Genomic DNA, 18,422 nt, shown 5'->3' on the forward strand with positions numbered 1-18,422 from the left:
GTCATTCCTACTCAGGCCAGCACAGAGAGGGACATGTTTTCTGGTCTGCTTTGTAAAGTGTCCTGCACCTGAGCTCACACACCCCATCCAGGTCATAGCCATGTCACCCTCCAACTGTGAGCATAAAAGCAAATAATGCCACCATCCTAGCCACTGTCGTCTCAGCTGTGTGATGGGCAGGAAACCAGCCTCCCACAAGCTGAGGACAGGCTAGGGCTTTCCATCTCTGTCCCTGTCATCTCAGGGACACTGGCTCCTTCAGCTGTCCCCATATGCTCAAGAAATGCCTTTGTGATGATGTCATTTTACCTCAAAGACAAAGCTACTCTTTGTTTTATTTTGGTTTGATTTTTTTGGTTTTTAAAGACAGAGTTTTTCTGTGTAGCCTTGGCTGTCCTGGACTCACTTTGTAGACCAGGCTGGCCTCGAACTCACAGCGATCCACCTGCCTCTGCCTCCTGAGTGCTAGGGATTAAAGGCATGTGCCACCACGTCCGGCTGACAAAGCTACTCTTTTAGGCTGTGTCTGTTCCTTACAAAAGACGGGATGAGGGTCTGGATCCAGCAGAGGACAAATTTATCCTGGAAGGGTCTTGGGAGAGGGTCCTACAGGAATAGTCAAGGGAGAGGTCCTGCAGGAGGGTCAAGGGGGAGGGGTCCTTCAGGATGGTGTGTGTGAGTGTGTGGGGATTGACTGACAGACTACAATGTCTCGGTCTTTTAAAATGCTGAGAATCCTCTTATCACATACTTTTTAGATAATTGCTTCTTTCTGATCGCAAAAATACACAGTTCAAAATGCAATCATTTCACGGAAATTGGAAGATTCAGAGCTGGAGGCACAAGGAATAACAGCAACAACGCAAATTCACCTAATGCCATCCGAGAGCAAGGGCCAGCTCTGCTTTTCTTCTCATTTTGGATTTTGTCAAAATCCTCACAGGAACATCTGGGGGCTGGATCATGGGTAACATGCTTGCCATGCAAGTGTGAGGAGCAGAGTGTGGAGCCCCAGCACCCACATAAAAAATCAGGGAGACATGCTGGCTACCTGTAATCCCGGTGTTCCTGATGTGGAAACGGGGTGCCTGGAGCAAGCAGGCTGGGGAGACTAGCCCAGTCAGTGATCTCCAGGCCCAAGTAAGAGGCTCTGACTCAGTAAATAAAGTGAGTGACAAAAGAAGACACTGGCAACCTCTGGCTACACACACACACACACACACACACACACACACACACACACACACACACACAAAAGCATCACGCATCAAGTGCCTACACACATGCAAACATGCATGCACATTACAGTTGCGAACAAAATCTTTTCAGCGAATATAAAATGGTGCAACCATGATGTGGAACGGTTCACAGGCTTCTTAAAAGCTAAGTATTGCCTTATGACCTGTTTGCTAAGTCCCAGCCATTCACTCCCGGAGACTTGCCCACACGACAGCTGGGACAGGATGGCCCACAGCACATTCAGTGTAACCATGGAAGACTCGCCAACTGTGCCAAACTAATGCTGAAGCAGCCATGGTCTGACCCCAGTGAGCCACAGACCATAGCTGTTGTCAACAAAAAGAGGAGTATCATTGGCCTCCACAAGCCTGGGGTGGGTGCAAGGACGTCATCCCCGCTGCGCTGCCAGAATTGGTGGCAACAGTCCTAAGGCTCCAGGGGATGGCTGGGGCCACGTGTCAGCCAGACATGCCTTCCTGCTGTGGTGGCCACAGGAATCTACTGAAATGTGATAACATGGAGTCACAGATACTACTACAAGGCCTGCACCCTTGTTACTAGGTTACATAGCACGTGGTCTTGAGGGACTCTGGGAGAAGGGCGTGTAGGACCTCGCTAAACGGTTTTGCAAATCTATAATTATCTCAAGATAAAAAGTCAAAGTGGTGCTGATTTGAAAATGGACACCATCCCAGCGATGGCAAAGATAGGCAATGGAGTCTGGGTGGCTGCCACCGGCGGGAGGGGGTGGGGAGGGAGGCAGTGACAGAAAGGCACAACAGCCTGAAGAGGAACTCTGTGTCTCCAGGCTCAGGGGCTCAGGGGCTCAGGGGCTCAGGGGCTCAGGGGCTCAGGGGCTCAGGGGCTCAGGGGCTCAGGGGCTCAGGGCAGTGGAGCTTGAGGCAGAGGCCCATGGCTGGGGCTAGAACCCTGGGAGAAAGGACAGGGGGAGCTTGCCTGGTGTTTGTCCTGCCTGGCCCAGGGCTCTCCCAAGCTGTGAGCAGCAAGAGACCAGCGAGGAGGAAGCTCCCTGCCTAGAGCAAATGGGGAGGGATGTCACAAGTCCATGAATGTAAAGTCTTTATGCCTCTCATTTCTCACAGTCTGTTCAATTCCTGCAGGGGCCATCTTGATGCATGTTGGCCACATTGCATGTTTTCTTGAAAGGACATTTGTCATTTCATCTCTCTACTCCTGCTCATTCATGGTGCTGGGCAAACACACACTCAGGCCATGGGCAGGGGTAGAGGACAGAAAGCCAGGGAAACTCCTGTTACTCTGTCGGCATGACTCTTATCCTCCACCCGTCACCCCTGGTTCCAGGCGACTCATACTCCAAACCGTCCCATGTGGCAGCAGGCTTGATCAGTGCCTTTTTGCAGCCTACTCTGCAGCCACACCCTGAGCCTCACGATCAGTCAGGAGGTACTGTGGTTCTGTCTGGAATCTCCTGCCTGCTTCTTCCTCTCTCCATTCACCCCTGGCTTTCTTGATCACATCCTGAGTCTTGGGGTTATGTGAACAGGACCAAGGAGCTGGAGTGATGGGGGGGGGGTGGGCAGAAACATATAAATGTCTAATTCATTTTTAGCTTCTTCTATGGCTCAGGGTCCAGGTAGGACAGCCACTGTGTTCTCTGTGCCACGTACCCTGTTGTCTGTCTGTGTGGAAGGTGTATATTTTCCACACTGCACCAGCACTCCAGTCACTCTGCATGACCCTAGACCAGATACTCAGGCCTAAAACTGGGCTGTGTGAACAGACTTGGAACTGTTCACTGAACTGCTACAGAGTGACACATGATGGCCTTAGGTCTGGCCTGTCTGGAGCCCCCAGAGAGCGCCGTATCCTTTTGGAACACACTTCTAGTCACAAAGTATGATTTTATGGATGAGTAACCAAAGGGTCAGAGAGGAAGGTGACTTGCCTGACAGAGTGTCTGGCCATTCTAGAGATAGCCAAGGGTGTGCTGGCCTGGCAGCCTGGAGAGCTTGTGACTGTATGGGAAGTCTTATGGAGGTTGAGAATCTCCTCCTGCTGGTGTGTTGGGGAGAAAGAATGGCAGATGTTTGTGTGGATGCCATGACTGTACAGAAGGAACTAATCCTGGCTTTGTGGTTCAGTATGGAGGACCCTGGGTATGGGGTTGAAAGGCAGAGCTCCGAATCGTTGTTGAAATCCTGAGCCCTTGAAGCCAGGCTACCAACCAGGAGAGGTACTTGGGGCTGAGGCAAGTTTAGAGTGTGAAGGGTGAGCAACATCTTGTCCACTGCACCTTGCCCTTTGCCCTGTAGACAGACAGAAGTGAGGGCCTGTTGTTTGTCAGCAGACCACAGAACCAGGCCACATCAGGCACAATTAGGCAAGATGGGTTTCTCACACAGTCAAATATTAAACAGAGAAAAGAAACAGGACTAAGTGGGTAGGGTCAGCAGAGGGCCTGACGATGGGGGGGGGGGGTAGAGAGGAAGGGAACTGTCCTCTGGCCCTCACATATCCTGTCTACCTGGCAGGAAGTTGCCCCAGAGCCTGAGCAGCTCAGGTTAGCCACTGAGGTAAGGCCGCTTGTAAGAAGACATGAAAGGGCAGGAGAGGCTGCAAGGAGCTTGGGAATCAGGCTTGTGGGGAGGGGGCAGTCAGTAAGGGGCAGTTGGTAAGTTCCCAGGGCTCCAGCCATGACTGGTAAGGAGAGGTGGGCTGGTCTCTGGTGTGGGAAGTCTATAGTCAGAAGCTGGGCAGGTGCAGCTGTGTGGCTGCGGGGATTCCTCACCCTGGCACAGCCTCAGTGTCCTCTGTAGACGGGGCTGATGAGGGTGACCTGTACAGATATAAAAAGCTATGCATTTACACTGTCTGAGAAGTGGAGGTGTGGGGCACTTTGACTGTGTGTGCCAGGCCGAGGAGGCTTTACAGAAGATGGGACATTGTTGGATGTTGGAGGAGGGTCTTGTGCACTGTATTTTCAGGTGCTGATTTCAGTGCCCTGAGATCTGGTTACCGCCCTGTCATGGCATTGTTATGAACGTTGAAGCATCTTCTGATTCAATGTGATGTGAGGAGTGGTCTCCGATTATCCCTGATTGGTTAATAAAGATGCTCAAGCCTGTGACTGGACAGAAGAGCGGTAGGAGGCTTAGGTTTCTGGGTTTGGGATCTTGGAGAGGAAGGAGAGAAAGATGTCGCCATGGGGCAGGATGGACAATGAGTATGTGGCCATGAGGACAGACTGATGGACCAGAAGCAGCCCAGACAGGATGACTTGTCAGCAAGTAACTTGAGATGTGTAGCTTAGAGACAACAAAACAGCTTAGAGGGTTGATACCTGCCCAGCTCCAGTGTTTCAGGGCTTATAAAATAAAATCATCGTTTTTCTGTGTCAATTCTTTTGGGAGCTAACCGGGTTAAGGAAAAACTATTGCCTTATTAATCCAGTGTTACAATTAGAGCTCTCGGTTTAGGAGGGAGCATAGGCGTTTGCTGCACAGCTTCTCTGGCGTCATTTGGTCCTCCCGCCTCCCTTTCGGACTCACCAACTAAGCTCATGACACACAGGGAAAGGACCTGGGAGGAAACCTTTAGATTCCCTTGTCTGATCTCTTTGGGTCTCGGTGTATACCCTGACCATGCCCTCATCCACACTGGCCTCATTCGATTAGGCAGGAAGCTGGGAGCTGCTTGTTGCAAGGGAGCCTGCTTGGCTGGGTCCTTAGAACCACCTGGTGGAGCCTGATTTCCCGGGTCTTTCTGAGGTCACAGAGGAGGGAGCTGAGGAATCCCATAGCACACAGTCACTCACCAGTGACTCAGCACTCAGGGCCACAGGAGCCCCTTCACAGGAATATCAGATGAAGGGCACAGTGGAGTCCCATGACTCAATGGATTCTGGTCCTGTGGAATTGTGAGCACACGGCAGCTCAAGGTGCAGGGGTAAAGAGAGGGAGATGCCTCAAAGCATCTGTGGAGGGGAAATCTGTTTCCAGACACTGCCTGCGCCTGGGACCTACAGGACCCTATGAACTCTGCAAGGGGAACAACCCCACTGTGCTATAGAGCCCACCCCCTCACCCTCACTGTGTAGACAAACTTCCACCAGCCTAGCTACTCTGCCTCTACCCTGCACCACTTCCCAGTTTAACATCCTCCTATTATCTCTTTCCTTGGAATCACCCAGACAGAACGGCCCTGGAGATGCCAAGGTATTACTATTTTGCAAACATGATCCTCAGCAAACCTGTCTTTTTTGGAGAAAGGCAGACTCCTAGGTGGGTGGTGACCTGAGTTATTCAAGTGGCCCCAGCTGCCTTCCTGTGTCCTTGTTGGAGTGAGGAACAGGGAGACACCCCCCCCCCCGCACCCCACCCCACATGATGAACATGATGCAACTAGAGGGATGCAGACTGGGATGATGTTGCCAGCACAGGTGGCTGGAGCCTCCTAGAGCTGGTGTGCACTGCACAGACCTCTGGCCTCAGCACGCCAAGTGCGGCTGCTCAGGTTTGCCGTGGACATGGCATGGGAGATGAGCTGGGATGTTCTGTCCTTTCCAGCCACCTGTCCCCTAGCCTCAGCTCCCAGTGCCTGTTCCCCACCATCTCCAGAACACCTCTTATCCCCTCCTCAGTGCGGCACCTCCAGCTGCCCACCTCAGAAGTTTGGGGCAGGAATTTAGAAATGGTCAGTTGTGGAACATAGTTGACACGAGCAGCCTGCAAGCTCTGCTCTGGTAGAAATCCAACCAAGGTGGCTCTTATGAGCTTCTTGGGAGCTGTAGATCATATTAATACACTCTAGACATACGGCCCCAGAGATCAGCCTCTTTGGTGGCTTAGCAACATTCCCTGTCATGTCTCCAGTGATTGGGACTTCCAACTCAACCTCTTTGCCTCTGGGAGCTTCCTGACCTCCTCACAGGTCACCTCTACAAAGATTCAGGTCTCTCTGTGTTGGCCATTGCGGGTGGTCCTTGGGACCTACCTGAGGCCTCACAGTGAGAGGAAAGGGCCAGGAGAGTGGGGTGCAAACAACCTCTTATGATTGCTATTCACGGGGTGCTTGGGAAGAGACTTAAACCAGGGGCGTGTGAGGCAGGCCAAGCTAGTGAGGGAGCAATTGACATAGGGTCACGTGGGTTAAGTAGGTGTTCATTAAACCCCATGCTCATGGGCTGCATGGTGGGTAGAATATTGGCCCTGTGTGATGGCCTCTCAGTTGAAGCTTTTTGCAGTAAGATGCAAGTGACAGGAGAACAGTCATCGAGGGTTCATATTCTCCCATGGTTCCCATGATCATGTCTGATCATGTCTTCCTGAGACAGACCAGGACCCAGAGGAGGCTGACTTTCTCAGAGCTATGTGGACTGGATGTTACTGTGCCCCCCAAAGACCTGCGTGATGAGCCATGGTCCTCAAGGTGGCATTGCTGGGCGGTGGGTGTGACTGCAGAGACCCTGCATCCTCTTTGGCTTAAGTGGAGTTTTTCTTCTGATGCCCCCTGCCGGCAGTGGTAAGACTCGCAACTCAGGTGGCTGCATGAGAACCAACATGTGACTGAGTCCTCTTAGGTGCATCCTTGATTTGTCCCCATAGAGCCCCCATCCCCTACACAGGGAAGGGAATCTCCACCTCCTGTGTGAACTGCTGAGGTCAGGGCTGGTCCAGCCTCACTTGGCCCCAGTACAGGCCGTGCTGGGAGTGGGTGTGTCCACAGTCATCACCAAATGATGACTGCTTGGTGGGGCCTCTGGTCCAGAAGTTGCCATTTAGAGTGAGTTCATTGCTCATTCTTTCCCAGCCCCCTGTGGCAGGCATGATGAACAGGTGAGGAGAGCTCTGGAGGTTCTGGGAACAGGGGAACATGGGTAGAGGGTCAATAACCACTGCTTTCCTCCTAGGGCAAGCTTGCCTCCATCCTCAGAGCTGGGATGCCCCTCCCATTGAGTCCTCCAGGCTGTTAGGTCCCCACAGAGATGTTCTCACCCTGCTGACTGGATCATAGAGGCATCTCTGCTCTCTAGAGTTACAAGCCTAGAATTCCTGCCTCCCTTGGACACAGAGGCTGTCAACCCAAGTCTGGCCTAAAGGACTGGCTCTGCAGAGATGTCACAGTGGGCAGGGAAGGGCAGAGTGGATGTCGTTTGCACATTAATACAACCTGAAGCTCTGGCCTAGGTCATCAGACTATCCTAGCGATGCTGCCCTGACACCTGCTCAACTTTCTCAACGTTTGCACCTATCTGCCCTTGGACAAAGCTGGTGCAGAGAGTGACTGTGCTCCCAAGAGCGTGGACAGAGCCCTGCTGGGGTGGGACCTATGGCCTCACATTCAGGCCATGTGTAAAGGAAGGTAGTTACCTAGACCTGGGCAATGGGCCTGCTGGCTGCTGCAGCCTTCAACAGCCCACAGGGATGACGGAGATGACTAAAGAGTGCCCCATGCTCAGACTGAGCCTGAGAGCCCAGCCTCCACCATCCACGCCTGCCTGGGCAGAGATTCTGCAGGCTGCTCTGTGCGCATGTTGTCTTCCTCTTGTCACTCACGGAAACTCAAGGCTGGGCTTCTTGGTTACAGATGATGAGAAAGAGGGTCTGAGAGGTTGACAGTGGCCACTCTTGCTTACTCAACCTTGGTGCAGCATGGTATGGCGGGTGTGGCGTCCTGGCCTCATGAGCATCCTAACAGAAGCCAGCACTGTAGCAGGACCAGCCCAAGCACCCTGCTACCCAGGTCTCACCTCAGCCCCAAGGTAGACACATTTTTTCAGGGCTGACCAACCTGGGCTCAGAGAAATCTACCCCCAAAGGCCCTGCACCCTGAGATAGCTGGCAGCTGAGGCTGCCCAACAGACAACTCCTTGCTGGACAGCACGCAGGTGATGACCTCAGCTAGGTGTCCTTAGTTACCATGACAACTCTGGCTGTTCCCAGAGTGGGTCACCACTACCTTCCATCTTCACTTAGGCTGCCTCCCCTCCCACTGTGGCCCAGTGCACCCAAGAGTGGGTCTGCCAGCAGCTGGCAAAGGACTTGGGTGGGGGAAAAGTTCTGGAAAGTTCTCTACTGCATCCTGTTCAGCAAGATTGTATGGAGTGGACACCCCGGTTCCTGCTTGCATTGTCTGTTTTAAAGGGGGGTTTGGGGAGAGCATAGTGTTCTGGGATACACAGGGGCTGCAGGACACTGTGACATTCTCAGTACCATCAGAAACCATTAAAGTGACAAATTTCACTAATTTAAACATGACCGAAGGAGGGGCCTGGAGCACTGCAGGCCACTTTATAGCCTCCCCATGGCATGGTGTCTCTGCTTTGTAAAGGAACTGTCTCCCAGCACTCGGGAGGCAGAGGCAGGCAGATCCCTGTAAGTTCAAGGCCAGCCTGGTCTACAAAGTGAGTCCAGGACAGCCAAGGCTACACAGAGAAACCTTGTCTCAAAAACAAAACAGAGAGAGAGAGAGAGAGAGAGAGAGAGAGAGAGAGAGAGAGAGAGAGAGAGAGAGAGAGAGAATCTGTCTGAATGAATCAATTTTCCTGGGCTGGAGCCTCTAGAGGGCTTGGGGACTAGGTGACATCAGAGGCCAAAGGGGATCAGGCAATAGCAGTGCTAAGGAGTGTGGCCATAAGGTCATCACATTTCCCAGGCAGCAGACTGCAGCACTCTGCAGTCCAGACAAGTCTTGGAGCAGGGGACACTGAGCAGGAAGGATCTTCCTCCTCTAGCCTGTGGCTCTCTTGACACTATCAGGGGTGGAGAGGTCCAAAGGCTGCTCTCAAGGCATAAGGAGCCTCGTCCTTCCAGGCAAGCTGGCAGGGTGGCCGCTGTATTTGGTTGACTCTGAGGCTCAGTTCCTCCCTGCCGTGTGACAATGGGTAATCTGTCTCCTTACATCTCCCACTGCCAGCAAGAGCCTTCATGTCCTGAACTCCTCTCAGGCAGCTACTGTGAGGCTGAACAATGCAGGCTTATATCATATACAGAAGAGAGCAGAGACAGGGAAAGGCCACCTTAGACCCTGCTGAGGGACTCTCATCACCACCTTAGCTTTTGATAGATAAGGTGATGCAAGTTTGAGGGAGATGATTTGCTAGGGCCACACCATGAGAGAGCCAGCAGGAGGCCTTGCCAACAGCTGCTGGATTCAGTCCTCACTGCAGACAAGGTGAGGCTAGGCTACAGTGTGGGCCCAGAAAAAGGATGGATCAGGGAGCCAGGAGGGACAGGGCCTGCATCCAAGGGCAGGCATATCATACACCTAGAAGAGACCACAGTTGCTGAAAAATATTTACTGCTCTTTGGTCCTTCAGCACCCCTTAACCCCCCTCCCCCCCAAAAAGTTGTCTGCACCCAAGAAGAGGAGGCATCCCCTTGCACGGGCCCTTCTCAGGCTGTCAGGATGGGTGGCCAGGAGCTAGCCAAGGTGCCCGGCCACAGAAGCGCTGGGGCACCAGGTGGGTCCTGCGGAGGTTCAGTTCTGAGGCAAAGGTCCTTGCTTTTTGGTAGAAGAAGAGGGACATCTCACGGTCCATGAGGAAGTGGTGGTAGATGGTGGCCAGGCGGGTGTAGATCTTCAACTGAGCCTTCTTATGGCCTAGGTCCACAGCCGCTGCCAGGGCCAGCTGGTAATACCCCGCTGCATCAAAGGGGTCCTGCGGGTAGATGTGTTTGAACTGGGTTCAGTTGAGTCATTGGAGTGGGGGAGGGGTACCTGGAGCATCCCCCCAAGGGCTACACAGTCCCAGGGGTACTCTCATGCCCATCCTCATAATGGCTGACCCACAGGGCCACATCAGCATATGATGAGGACATCCCGTTTTGCCCCATCAGTCACAGCTTAGCCTCTTCCCAACAAGGCTTCCTGGTCCTTGTGTTCAGACACCGTTTGGTAGAGTTGGGGTTTGCTCCTCTTTTGGTTTTTTGGAGACAGGGTTTCTCTGTGTAGCCCTGATTGTCCTGAAACTTGCTCTGTAGACCAGGCTGGCCTCAAACTCAAAGATCCACCTGCTTCTGCCTCCCAACTGCTGGAATTAAAGGTGTGCCACCTGGACACTATTTAAAAAAAAAAAAAAAAGTCCCAGCTAGGGGCACCTCCAGCTTGGGAGATAGCTCGGAGCAGCTCCAAGCTCACCCCAGGTGTGATCCAGAGATCCAGGTGACCTGGACAAGCATTGTGGCTACTCCTCAGGTCCTTCCTCAACATACATCTGTCTGTGCCCCTTCCCTGAAGCTCCCTCTCCCTTCTGAATGCCTTGACCTGTCATGGCCTCTGCTTCTTTTCCCCTGAGCCTCCCAGTTGTCTGGATCTGACCTTGCCTCACCCCTAGTCATTCCAGGAGTGCATGATGCCTTCCTTGGGAAGGTGGGTCCTCTGGGGCTATAGGCCTCATCAGCTCTGGGGGTGTCCTGGCCCCCTGTTGTTGGGTGGTTGTACAAGTAGTCCATGTCACTGGGAACTGAGATGAAGTGTGACACACCTGCCCTCCCCACTACCACCATCTCCAGCCACTTCCAAGCCAAGCGCATTTGTGCTTGGCCCTTTATGTTCTTTTGGTGGATCGCCACATCCAGGAAGCTCCATAGCTACTTTCCCATTGCTGGTACCTGGTACCATGTGCCTTCTATTTGTCACACGAGAGGGCCAAGCCTGACCAGCAAAAGGGTAGCACTGTGCTGATCTCACTGGCTTCTCACAGCCAGGCCTTGCTCCAGGAAAACGTGAGGCCATTGCTGGGAGGCAAGGACCCCACACACTCAGGCAGAGCAATGACTCTGCTCCAGACCGAGCCCTTTCTTGCCTACCTTCAGATCGTAGAAGATGATGTCACCCAGCACCAGGTACACCTTCACATAGTACAGGGTCTCTTCATCGAATTCCAAGGGGGAGTTACAGAGTGACAGAGCCTTGAGGAAGAAATGCTCAGCCAGTTCCCCTTGGCCCAGCTGGTGGTGCAGGGTGGCTAGGCGGTGGTAGGCCACTCGCTCATTCAGGCGGTCCCCTAGGGGTGCGGGTGGAGGGGCAGGTGTGAGAACACTGCCCAGTGGGGCAGGCAGGGCACAAGCCAATCAGGAGAGAGCGTGCAAATGCAGCACTGGCTCGTGAGCGGTGAACATTGACAGCCTTAGCTAATGGACAGCAATTCCCCTTCCTCCTGTAGGCAAAGCTGCCCACACTTCATGTCTGCACACATGGGGTGCCTTTCGTTAAGCCCATGATCTACGCAGTCTCAGACACAAGGCTGCCGCCTTGCCTTGTATGCTCACCACAGTCTTTCACCTCAGGGAGCCACGCTCACCAGAGCCCGGGGCTTTCCCATGCAAACAGCCAACCAGCATGGGTGGGCTCAACTGCCAGTTCAAGGGGCCAGTGCTCAGTGCTTTGAGTTCAGCTGTACACCTCCTGCAGGCCTGAGGGCCCAGCCTGCCCACTCAGGGCTCCCTCGCAGGAAGAACACACATACACCCAGACAGTGATTCAGTGCTGGACAGGAGGTAGCTTGACAGTAAGAAACAGGCTGCAGACAGTAGGTGAGGGGACAGGAGAGGTGGGAAAGGGACATGGGAGAGGATGGCATACACACATCCACTTGTGTGGAAGGCAGGGCAAGCTGGCTAGTGCTCAGTTGAGCAAGAAAAAGGGGCAGAGAAAGGCTGCAAGCTTTGCTCTCTTTGTGTCCCTTGTCTGCTCTGTGCTCAGCCATGGCCAGCATTGCTGGCTCAGCCAGCCTTCACAGGAGATAAGAGAAGCTGAGCAACGTCTGCTCTGCAGACCTGGGGCTGGAGGTCTAGTTGGGTGGGGTGTAGACAGGGCACCGGGCTGGGGACTCACCTAGGGTGATGCTGAGTGCTAGGGCCTCGTGGGCGAACTCTAGGCCCTCCTGGGGTGCCTCCAGTGTAGACAGAAGGGCCACCAGCTTGTTGCACAGGCGCAACTCTGCCTCTCGGTTTCCTACAGTCACAGCCAGAGGCAGTGCCCGGTCCTGTTCACATATTGAGGTTAGGCTTCTGCAGTGCCCACCATGCAAAATACCTCCTGAGCCCACATGTGTGCAAGGAACCGCCATCCCTCATTGTATATTCTTTTCAGAGGACAGAGGATGGTTCTGTACTGACAACCCAGACAGGGAACCTGGGTCATAGCTGCTTCGTCAACTACACCTTCAGCCTCAGACCAGCCTGTTCCTCTGCTCCATGTGGCAAGGACTGAGTGGAACAATCAAGGACTCTACTAAAATGCATGCTATGTGAGCCCACAGCCATGAGGACAGAGAAGCCCATGTCCCTCTGAACTCAGCTTCCTCAGCTGTGTCTCACAGAGGGGTCAAAGGTCACTCCAGGAAAACCAACTACATGGAAGCTCTTTACCACCAGGTGGGAAGCCTCTGCCTGCCACACCTGTGCCCACTGAGGGAGACCCACGTGAAGCACACATTACCTGCCTACGGTGGCCACTCACCCGGTAGAAGGACACAGCTTTCTCCCGCTCCCAGGTCCCATTGAAGAAGATGTCCCCGGCTGCCTCAAACAGCTCCAGTCCCAGCTTAGGGTCCCCAGTATACAGGGCTGCATTCTGTGCCACCTGTAAGGACCAGAAGTTCTCTGGTGACAGCACCCCCTGGAGAGGCCATGCCTCTGAGATGTGTGTCCTCACACTTGAAGACACCAGCCTCCGTTCTGCTCCTGTGGGTTTGTGGCTCTGGGGAGAGTAGCTTTCAGGACCCGAGAGCTAGTCTGACTGCAGTCCCAGAGCACAGCAGGTGCAGGCTGCCCAGGTGAGCAGGGAAGAACTCGAACTGGCCTCTGGTCTGCCCACCTTGTTCAAACCACACAGCTCCCTGTCCTAACATCACCTGTGGCTCCCACCATGTCTAATTTCCTCCTGACCCATCTATACTCACCTCCGTTCTCATCAGTAACCCAAGCCACGGCCTGGGGCTGTGGCTTCTCTGCTGTGTCCAGGGATGCCTATAATATCTGGTGCATCGTAAATGCCCAAGAACCATCTGCTCAGCGATGAGAGAATAAACCTTATCCACTCTTTAGAATCTAGGCTGGACCTTTATATTCTCTCCCAGCAGGTGGCGCTAGCTCCCCACCCTGACTCAAAGCAGCTTGATTTCAGGCTCAGCTGGCCCTCCCTGTGCTCCCTGAGCCCTAGGCTCCTTAACCCTAGACCCTCAGCTCACAGTGCTGTTCCTGAGCGCCTCACATACTCTTCTGTATACAAACTGAATGTTCACAGCACTCCCACATACACTGAGCACTTGCTATGTACTGACAAGAGGTGGGTACCATGTGGAGCCCACCCTCTGTCCAGGGAGCTCAGAGCATTGGGGGAGGTTGAGGGAGCCAGAGTGGGAAGAGAGGCAGGTCCCTGGGATACAGTAGGCACTCAACAGTGGTACTCGACAGGGATTGATGGGTGAGATGAACAAGTGGATGGACATATGGGTAGATGAGGGAATGGACAGGTGGATGGATGGACAGATGAATGGATGGGTGAACAGAGAGATGCGATGAGTGGATGAGTGCATAGGTGGTTGAAAGGATGGATGGGTAGATAGACGGATGGCTTGGTGGTTGTGGGTCGGTGAGTAGGTGAGTGGATGGGATGGGGGAGTGGGTAGACGGGTGGGTGGGGGTAGGTGAGCAGGTCAGATAAGTAGGTCGTTGGGTGGGGTGGGTGGTGAGTGAGCCAGTGGTAAGTGAGCACCCTGCCAGCACTGAACGCACCTGGATGTACAAGTCCACTAGCTCGTTCTGGCGCAGGATATAGTAGATCTTCCCCGCCTGCAGCCAGGCACGTGCCTCCTTCTCCTTCTGCTGCAGGTCGATGAAAATCCCCAGGCTGCGTTTGGTATACTCCAGAGCAGACTTGTAGGCCCTGGGGTCAGACACAGGCATCAGAAAGAGGATCTGCCTACAGAATGCTCTCTCTGGACGGTCAGGACCTGAAGGAAGCCTCGTGGGCAGCATCCTGTCCTGCCCCTCCCCCACCCCCCCCCCTTCCCCAGGCACCCTGTCACAGCATGAAAGACAAAGAGGATTCTTCAGAGGGGGAAGCCCTGTGTAAGGAACTCTCTTAACTTCTGGCAACCCCGACATGCTGAATCCAGCCAGTAATAGCTAGTTTTATGTTAACTTGACACAAGCTAGAGTCATGTGAGAAGAGGGAGAGTCTCATTTGAGAAAATGTTTCCAGCAGCCTGGGCAACGGGCAAACCTGCCTTGTGTTCTCTTGACTGATACGTGAGGGCCCAGCCCACTGTAAGCAGAGTTACTTCCGAGATGGTGGTCCTGGGCTCTATAAGAAAGCAGGCTGAGCCAGGCGGTGGTGGCGCACACCTTTAGTCCCAGCACTCGGGAGGCAGAGGCAGGTGGATTGCTGTGAGTTCGAGGCCAGCCTGGTCTACAAAGTGAGTCCAGGACAGCTGAGCAAGACAGTAAGCAGCTACTCCTCCGAGGCCTCTGCGCCAACTCCTGACTCCAGCTTTCTGTTCTGTGTTGCAGCCCTGACTTTTCTCAGTGATCTGCTGATACGGAAGTGTAAACGGAAATAAAGCCTTTCCCCCTCAGGTTGCTTGTGGTCATGGTGTTTTTATCACGGCAATAGAAACCCTAGCTAACACATAGCCTCTGCATTATCTGGCAACTAGGAAGGCTTTCACACAGGGCAGAATTCAGATCCTAGGCCAAGGCGTCTCAAACTTGAATATATTGCCCTGTCACAGAGGACTGCTCTCAGCAGCTGCTGTCCCTGCTCTTAAGTTTCTGACCTGAGGCCTGGGCAGGGCTGAGCATCTCCAGCAAGCTTCCAGGAAATGAACAGTAACATATCCAAGGAGTTCTAGGCCATGGGCCCACTGCTGCTGTGTTCTGTACTGGGATGGGAGCCTCTCCTGTGTCCACACAGGCTCATCCGTGCTCCAGTGTCCCTGCCTTAGAGGAGTTGTCACACTGAGGATTTTACCAGCTTGCAGGCTAGCCAGAGCTTCAGTGTAGGTCGTGCCTCAAATACGAGCCAAGACCTGGCTCCAGGGAAGTTGGCTCTGTCCTCTGTGGTGAGAAGCCTGGGGAACATACAGCCACCACCATATATCTGGTGGGTGAATGACACCCAACTTGCCCTAGTCCCAGGCTGAGAACTAAAGACTAGGGGAAGGTAGGGCTAGCTCACAGCAGCAACCATGGCATGGTTGGCTTTGAAATGCCTGGAGAGATGGCCCTGTGTAACAACAGGGGGATGTCCCTTATTAGTGTGGCCCCTGCTGGGAGTCACATGTCATGAAAAATAAATGGAATGACATCTGGCCCTGGGGGTGTTGGGGCTTGGCTGGTTCCTGAGGGGATGGGGTTCCCCAAGATTTCTGTGCCCCTTAACTTCTGCTCTTACCGTTCGGTGCCAAGCGACAGGTAGAGCTGGCTGATGGCCTCCAGGAGCTGCCCTTCCAGCACCTTGTCAGCTGTCCTGCGTGCCAGTGCCAGTTGGAACTCGTGGTAGATGACACATCGAACCTCATTGGGCATGACCTTGCTGTAGAAGTGGCACAGCTTCTGCACAGCCTGTAACTGACCTGGGTGGGGACAGAAGGAGGATGTAACCCTCCTGGCTCCATCACCTCGGAGGCAACCCAGTTGAAGGCTCCATGATATGACTGCTTCTTCTTCACTTCCACGAATCATGCCTTCAAAAATGGGGGATACTGGGGGGTGGGAGCACTGGAGAGATAGATGGCCAGGAGGTTAAGAGCACTGCCTACTCTTCCAAAGGTCCTGAGTTCAATTCCCAGCAACTACACGGTGGCTCACAACCATCTATAATGAGATCTGGTGCCCTCTTCTGATGTGCAGGTGTACATGCAGACAAAACTTATACTTAATAAACAAATCTTTTTTTAAAAAGCCGGGCGTGGTGGCGCATGTCTCTAATCCTAGCACTCGGGAGGTAGAGGTAGGTAGATGGCTGTGAGTTTGAGGCCAGCCCAGTCTACAAAGCCAAGGATAGCCTGGTCTACAAAGCGAGTCCAGGATAGCTGAGCAAGCCAGTAAGCAGCTACTCCTTACTCAGGAGAGCCAAGGCTATACAGAAATACCCTGTCTCAGGAAAAAAAAAAAGTCTTTAAAAAAACAAAATAAAATAGGGATACCAAGCCCAGAACCAGGCTACAATCTCTATAGAACAGCACACCGTGAGGTTTCCACTCATCAACATACCAGAGAATGCCGTGGATAGTGCGCACCATTTCAGCCAATCCAGCGGAGAGTCCTGCCAAGCTCTTGCCCTGTTCCACAACTTTTATTTCTGTCTTACCACGCTCCCCCCATCTCCACCCTAGCCTGATGGTCAGGGAAATAACAGCTCACTATAGTTGAACACATGGACAGTCCACAGTCAGCATCCTGCCTGGAGCCAGCCACGTAAGATAATGGATTCTGCCTACATCAGGTAACCATAAGCCTGTGCTCCATCCAGGAGGCCAGGCTCCAAACCACGGCTCGCTGGGTTATCCAAAAGCCAGGGCCTGGGAGCCCTGAGGCATCCCCAACTGTCAAGACAACCCGGAAGTCAACGCAGAAGCAGAAAGCTTAGCTGTGCCACAAGCCAACCAGATCTTGAGGGCTCAGGTCTTCTCAAGGGCTCAAGGGTCGTCTCTAAAGACACACTCCAGGCCACTGACCCAGTCTCAGGAAATGCAAAAGGACGGAAGTCATAGAGGATGTGTTCTTCAACCACACAGCAGCAAAATGGAACTACAGAATGAGTTCAGTGCCAGGTGGACAACTTAATAAGACTTTATCTCAGCTTTTATTAAAAAAAAAAAAAAAAAAAAAAAGCAAAAAGAAGGCTGGGGCTGCAGAACGATTACAGAACATTTGTCCAGCAAGTGTGAGGCCTTAGGATGGTTCCAAGCCCCCCTAGACAGACAGACAGACAGACAGACAGAAATCAGCAATAGTAGAAAGTTTAGTAAGTTCACAGGTCTACGAAGGTTAAGTTGCCCATTTCTGAATAGCCAGGATAAAGGAAGAGACACAAAGGAAACAGGAGCATAGGACTGTAAGGGATGACTGGGTTGGAGATATGGCTTAGTGGTCAAGAGCGTGGGCTTCTCTTGCAGAAGACCTGGGTTTGATTCCTAGCACCCACCTGGCGCCTCATAACCATCTGTAACTCCAGTCCCTGGGCATCTAAAGTGGGGATCTGATGCCTCTATGGGTACCGGGCACACCCATTATACACAGGTATACATGAAGGCAAAATGCCCACACACATAAAATATAATAATAATAATAATAAAATAATAATAAAAACTTAAGGGATGTCAAAAAGCAAGGCTGGAGGGAGCTGATATCTTTGAGTGCTTTTGATGGACATGGGAGGGAGGACAAGAGATGGAGAAGAGGGGAAGGCGCAATGGGAGGAAGGGAATGAGAAGGAGAGGTGGGGGAGAGACAGGTAGGAGAGAAGGGGGTAGGGAAAGGGAGGAGGGAGAATCCCAATCCTCAACTTTCATCTTAATGAACTAAGAAGGAACAACTGTGATGCTGGCGAGAGGAGGTGACAGAATGACAGAGGAAACCCGTGAAACCAAAGTCTGGTGCTTTGAAAACATCAACAGAATTATAAACCTTTCACCAGCCAAGGAAAGGAGGTTGCAGATTCCTAAAACCAGAAACGAGGGGAGAGCAGCTGGCAGTCTCATAGAAATGATGGACCATCAACACATCAGAGCACTTTCCAGAAACACACACTGCACCCACCCTGGCTCAATACTGACCTGGCCTGCTGCCCTGGGGAAGGAGGGACACATATGGCTCGGTCCTCTGCTGATACTGTCTGAGTCTGAAGCCTTGCATCTTGAGAGGCCTGGCAGGCATGGGCTGGTGGCTTTGTGACCAGGTGGCTGAGGTTGCGGAACTCTGGCCTCTAGAGTGAGGATGTAACCTGAGGCTTCCTGGGTCCCTTTCATGGCAGAGGCTGGCCTGCCAAGTCCTTACCTGCTGGACCCTGGGCATCATCCTTGGGGGGATTTCCCCCTTCGCTACCTCCACACAATCAAGTCCATGAGACCTCAAGTGTGTGTTAGGTCTTCGCTGGAGAACAGACCCCAGCCAGACCCACCACGTTCTCTAGCCATAGTGCATGCTCTATAGACTTGATGGCTCTCCAGTCCACATGGGGAAAAGGGCAAA

General features: G+C 53.0%; 1 protein-coding gene across 1 annotated transcript in view; it reads right to left on the reverse strand.

The window, feature by feature from the left end:
- Positions 1–9,505: 9,505 nt before the first annotated feature.
- Positions 9,506–18,422, reverse strand: part of Sh3tc1 (SH3 domain and tetratricopeptide repeats 1) — a 35,844-nt gene continuing 26,927 nt past the window's right edge. The window contains exons 13-18 of the mRNA XM_051164732.1: positions 15,622–15,802; positions 13,962–14,112; positions 12,685–12,807; positions 12,058–12,208; positions 11,031–11,227; positions 9,506–9,880 (exon numbers count right to left, since the gene is read on the reverse strand). Coding sequence (XP_051020689.1) covers positions 9,623–9,880; positions 11,031–11,227; positions 12,058–12,208; positions 12,685–12,807; positions 13,962–14,112; positions 15,622–15,802 — 1,061 coding nt within the window. The 3' untranslated portion in view covers positions 9,506–9,622. The remainder of the gene's footprint in view (positions 9,881–11,030; positions 11,228–12,057; positions 12,209–12,684; positions 12,808–13,961; positions 14,113–15,621; positions 15,803–18,422) is intronic.

This window comes from Acomys russatus, chromosome 22 (genome assembly GCF_903995435.1).
Source record: "Acomys russatus chromosome 22, mAcoRus1.1, whole genome shotgun sequence".
Lineage (NCBI taxonomy): Eukaryota > Metazoa > Chordata > Mammalia > Rodentia > Muridae > Acomys > Acomys russatus.